A 6,178-nucleotide genomic window follows, 5' to 3' on the forward strand; every position below is an offset into this window, starting at 1 on the left:
GCAATTGGGGAACGAATGCCAAATTTTGCTATCGAAGTATACGAATGATGTCACACGCCTTTTAGGATCAAATTGAAGCCATTGTTCATTCCTTTTTGAGCTCTCCTACCCTCATCTTCACTCTCAATTTATGACGTTGAAGTCAAAATATCCTAATCCTAAGCAGTTTCCCGGATGCTGCGTCTCTCCCTCCCTTCATATGGAGTGCATTTGTGGAATTGTTTGCCGAGTAATACTCATCCGTCATATCTATTAGTGCTACTCCAACATCATTGTACCAATATAACATTTTCATGCTTTTTACCATGCGTGATTTTTGTTGGTCCCATCCTCTGATATTATTTTTTTTCATATTTTTCACCTGAGATTTTTTTCAAAGAAGCATTATTTCTCATTTTGTTTTTGCTAGTATTACAATTCAGGTTTCCCTTTCCCCCCAAAACATGCTTTCACACAGCAGCTACTATCTTCTGTCATTTTTCCATAACCTTCCCTTTCAATTATAATCCATTTCCATCAATCTTTTGGCTGAAGACAACTTTGGACCACTACAGGATCTTCTGATTTAAAGTTTAATCCACATCAATCCCGGTTGCTTTCGTGATTAGTTTCCAATATTAATTGTGTAGTTGAATAAACTGAGAGAGATGATAGAGTAAATTCCTGCTTTCGATTTGCCTGCTCTCTCAAACATTGGAATCTAAGCAGATTAAGTCATTGTATATCAATTGGTCCTTAATATGAACTGAGAACGATAAAATGACAGAGCAAACCTCTGAATAAGAACAAAATCCTCATCTTAAAAAATCCTACAAGTTAAGGAATGTTTTCAACAAAATCGGTACGTGTTTGTTTGTTTGTTCTTAAAAAGTTTAGAGAATGAAAAGTAAAATTTTGTAGGAAAATTTAATCTATGTAGTGGAAGCTGTCCAACTTGAATAGGTTTGTCTGTGGGATGCATGTGGACTATGTCAAAACTTTCATGAACCAAAATTGGACATGTAGTATAACATTATTGTCCCTTTGTACCATTGACCCCCCCATAAGTTATTTAAACCAATAATTAGCAATTTTTAAAATCTCTATCTCTTTTCTAATTAGGACAAAAGTTAAATACAAATGGAGTAAATAACAAGCTTGACTAACCAAGCAAGGATCACCACTAAATTCGACTAGAAGACATGAATAACAGCACTAAACAAAACATACTACAACTCAAATAAAGTCCTCTCCGACAAAAGAAACTGCGTAGTTAGCTAAGTTAAATAATAATTCAAAAATTGAAAAATGATTCTATTTTAGAAAAAGGATTTTAGGTGAAAGTTGAAGATGTTAAATTAACTTGTCCAACTCTTTAAAAAAATTAATTGATAAATTATTCAATAACTATAATAACTTTTATTTGAATTTTTAGTCATTTGTTCATCTAACTTTAGTTTTAGATTTCGGTTACTTTTTAAACTTTTTTTTATTGAAATTCCATGTAATTTAATGGAAAAATAAAATAGAGTATAAACGGCCTAGCAGTTAAAATAACTAATGGAATATCAAAGAAAAAGGGTGTTAAATTTTATCGATAAAAGGAGAGGTATATATTAAAGGGAAATAGCAGAAGTTTTATTGAAATAATTGGAACTAATAGCATTATTTTACAGAAATTAAATGATATTTTTATCTAGCGGTTTTTGTTCAGCTAAACTTTACAAGGTCCTCCTCCCCCACTGAGGTTGCTCTTGAAAACAGCTCCAAATGCAATTCTAATAGTATGATATACATGATTGATAGCAATTCAAGTGCAACACGCCATAACATTACTTGTACAATTTTTTTCTAACACCATAATTTTTTCTAATAGGTCCCACAACTATTTAATAGTTTTTTTTTACCAACTTTACACAGTGAACTGAACTATTATTTGGTCAAAGGAAAATAACTAAATTGTTGAAAACAGTAAAATAAAATTATTATTGAAACTATTCACAGTATAAAACTATTACTTTAATCTTGAGTGTGCACTCGACAAATATTTATATTTATATGACAAAGTTCATAATATAAATTTTAATATACATAACTATTAAAATAAAAAAGATGATTAGACTTCCTATTCTCACTGAATGGTTGACCTTGCTATGAACAATTTAATAAAGCCTATGTCATCGTTATCCAAATTCTTATAGCATGGCCCACCTCTGTTTAAACAGCTAAATTATTTTATGTATTATTAAATATTTTTGACAATGTATACTTCATCATTCAGTGGGAATAAATGCAAAATCTGTTAAGTTTTCTTGTTATTGATCATAGTCAAAACATTGTACTAAGTCACCCTTTGCCATCTTTTTTGAACTTGAATGTTCCACGTTTGCCATGTAAAATTAAAGGAGAAAAACGTCACACGTCACTTAAAAAGTTGAGCATGGAAAGTTATAGGACAAGGAGGAAATCTCTCTCATTCATTGGACCAACCATAGGTTTCACAAATACCAACAAAAGGTGAAAACCCATTTGCCAAACACAAAATTCTACCTTAGTAAGACTAAAATTAACGGTATCACAGCATATCTTTAAATTCATTTGATACATTAATTTAAAATATTTTTAGATTCATTTGATATATATATATATGATAAGAATAAAATATTATAAAAGTGTAAAATTTTATATTTTTTTAAGAAAAAAAAATAAAAAATAAGAAAAGATAATATCAATAAATGTAAAAATTTATTGTGTCAAAAAGTATTATTTTTCTAATACTAATCATCCAAAACATCACATAAATTATGTCAATCATTTACACTAAGAAAAATTATAAGAAAACATCATTTAACTCTATCTATTCCATCCATCCACATGCGTTGAAGATCACAAAACCTTGTAGGTTCCATACTTTATTCATTAATATAATACCTCTTGATAAATTTTAATCTATAATCTCCTTTTCTGTTTGCTAAACATTCCGTGACAGCAAAAATCAACAAAATAGATTTTCAAACATTAGAGAAAAGTTGAAATAAAAAAGCATTGGTTTGGTTTTTGTTTCTGCCGAAAGTGGTGTTTAACTTAACGTCGAACCATCCTTATCATTCATTGGTGTGCTTGGGCGGCTACTATATTCTTCATTGCTATGTATGTTTCTCTCTCTCTTCCACTTTTTCTTTTTGTTCTTCACTCAATCACCCTTTTCCAATACTACCAACACCATACACACAAATAAATAAATAAAACAGTACCTTCAATTTCTCCAGCTACAAACAGAATCCATCATAAGACAGTAATAGCAGCAATCAAACTACATAAAACCACATAAAAACCAACATCAAATATAAAGCAGATGATGATGATAATGCCAGGTTTCATATAAAAAAAAGGTAAAACACAGTAAAAGAAAGCCATGGAATATCAAGAACATAACCAATATTTTTATAGTTTATTCACAACTATATAGTTTCAAGCTAAACTGTGATCTTTGGAAGATAAAGAAAACACTCAACAAGATAAGGGTCATGTGTTTTTGCAGCACAACTATATATGGTTGGTGGTTGCAGGCAATCAACATAAACAACATACTCAGACAAGAACATCTTATAATTTAGATTTCTTTTCTGTGTGTGAGTGAGTGAAGCAATGGATAGTAATATTCAAGAAACAAGTAATTGAAGTCATGGAATGGAAGCATAACACAGTACATATAGTTTAGGTTTAGGAAAGGATAAGATAAACCACAGACTTACACAGAAGAGAAAAAGCAGAAGATAAACCAATAACTCCTTCAAGTGTTTCTATTGACACTTGTGTTCCTCAAAAACAACAGCAGCATCAATATCAGTTTTGATACCGATTATCTAAATAACAAAAACATGGCAAGAACAAGGAACCAACCAAGAATCAATTGCTTAATGAAAAGAAAGAAATTATAAAAGAAAAAAGAGAAGAGAAAAAGGAGCAATGATTATGTATATTAGCTACTCTTTCTGGGTTTGCTTTTCCTCCTAGCTCTGCTTCTGGATGGCTCCACTTTTGGAAGTTGTATCTCCTCTTGTTTTTCAACCATCATGCATGCTGCTGCTGATGATGTTCCTTCTTCCTCGTTGGTTGTAACTTTTTCCATTGAACTTTCTGTGCCTTGTGCTGATAAAGAACCTCCTCTATGCTGTTCAATCACTTGTGCCTTCTCCTCTTCACTTTCTTCCATCTTTACAATAACCTTACGAGGTCTACCTCTCTTTCTAGGAGCTTGAGGTTGAGGTTGTTGAGCTTCTTGTTGCTCTTTCTCATCATCTACGGTTGATGATGCTTCAGCTTCGGCTATTGCAACTGAAAGTTCCTTAGTTTTTTGTGGCTTTTTCTTGCCCATCATCAATACTCACTATTTCTTATTTCCAAATTTTCAATTCAAAGAGATCACGAAAGCTGTACCATCAATACCAAATCTCCCAACCCTTAACCCTTAAATTCGTTCACTGGATATGATAGGAAGAAAAAGATGATTCTGTTTCTAATGCAAAATACACACACATACCCTTTTCTTAATTTTTATTTTGCAATATGTTAAAAGCAAGAAGACCAATATCTTTGACCAGAATCCTTGTTCTGGAAACTCTATAAAAGCAAGGCCTTTGTAAACTATAGTGACATAAAAAAACAAAGGACTATAGGTCTTCGTTCGGGTGCCAATTAAATAAACCATTCATAGCATCATCTTTCACTTTCCTTTTTTGTCCATTCATTCCGTCTAGTGTCATTCCAATTTATTTACACGTTATTTTCTTCCCACCACAGCAGAAAAAAGAAAGAAAGAAGTAGCAAAAAAAGTAGCTATGTTAATTGCTTATGCTACTAGAAGAAAGTAGAAAGTAGAAAGTAGAGTAATAGTAGTAGTAGAAGACAGTGTGTGCAGAAGGGTAAACAGAAATGAGAAATGAAGAAGCTTTCTCCTTGACTGCTGAATAAACTAACCCAGAAGAAAGTGTGGTGAGTGGAAAAGTAATAACAGGAATAACCATGGTTAAGGGTGTGGACCAAAGAGGTGATGGGAAAAGGGCATGTGGGGTTTTTACGAGGGGTAAGATAGCCAGATTTGGTGTGTGTGTGTTGTACTACTCACACGCAGTGTTCCAGTCTGACCACTTGTGTTGCTTCCCGGGTTTCGCGTCCTTACTCTTCTGCAGCTTTAAATGTTGTTGGGGTCATCACACTTCACACAACACAAACACAGTTAGTCTGTGTTTCAGTATTTCTTTTTCTATTTTTCTTACCCTTTTCACTGTCAACTCTATCTTCAATCATTCATCCATCATCTTTGTAAAAAATGGTACTTCTTGCTTCATGGATTGTGTCTTGTAACCCTCAGGAAAACACTGAGAGTTCTTTGGGTTTTCAACTTGTTATGTGACATCCTTTTGTGCAAATGTTGTCATGGATTCAACTATGATTCTGTTAGTTAATTTTCTTTATCTTGTGAAACTTGTTATTCAACAAGTTGAGCGGTGAATTTAAAACTAATTTAGATTACGTAGATGACTGCAAATCTCATCTTTCAAACCGATTTTATGAATTGAGTTAGATTTAAAGTCTACTTATTAACATGGTATTAAAATTATGGATAGAGTCTATCTTAACGATATTTGTTGTTTGTTGTACATGTTATTCCACCTGCTGTCGGACCGTTATCGAACTACCTACTAATGTCTAGTCTCACGTTTAAGATGTATATATCTCGCATGAGAGGGTGTGTTGGAAGTCCTACGTCTAGAGATAAGCTCATTTATATTATATAAGTGGATGTAAATCTCGTCTTAGAAACCGGTTTCATAAGATTAAATTAAACTTAAAATTCAGCTCGAGGTTTTGCTAAAACTTTGGTTCAACATCATTAGGAGCTAACACGATATTCTTGAAGATATTGCAGTCTCTTTTAAATTATAAAAGTTAAATATCACATGATTATGCAGACATCAAACAAAACCAGATACATGTAATGGTTGTGGTCCATATGTGATAATAATTTGAATATTATAAGAAGAGAGAAAGAAAAAAAAGATGTTTTCTGCGGCAAGTTGAATCTGGCAAATGATAAACGGATGATAGAAAAAACACGAGATGTGTGGTTTGTTTTGCGGGACCAAACTAGCTATGTATGAGACTGTGTTGGCTTTTGACTGTGTCATTCCGATAT

The 6,178-nt window shown here is 32.4% G+C and overlaps 1 protein-coding gene across 1 annotated transcript; it reads right to left on the bottom strand.

Moving 5' to 3' along the window:
- Positions 1 to 3,670: 3,670 nt before the first annotated feature.
- Positions 3,671 to 5,283, bottom strand: LOC124843786 (uncharacterized). The gene has a single exon (XM_047320611.2). The coding sequence runs from the start codon at positions 4,358 to 4,360 to the stop codon at positions 3,962 to 3,964; it is 399 nt and encodes a 132-aa protein (XP_047176567.2). The 5' UTR covers positions 4,361 to 5,283; the 3' UTR covers positions 3,671 to 3,961.
- Positions 5,284 to 6,178: the final 895 nt, after the last annotated feature.

The sequence above is a fragment of the Vigna umbellata genome, chromosome 1 (assembly GCF_029865625.1).
Source record: "Vigna umbellata cultivar VRB3 chromosome 1, Vumbellata_1.0, whole genome shotgun sequence".
NCBI lineage: Eukaryota > Viridiplantae > Streptophyta > Magnoliopsida > Fabales > Fabaceae > Vigna > Vigna umbellata.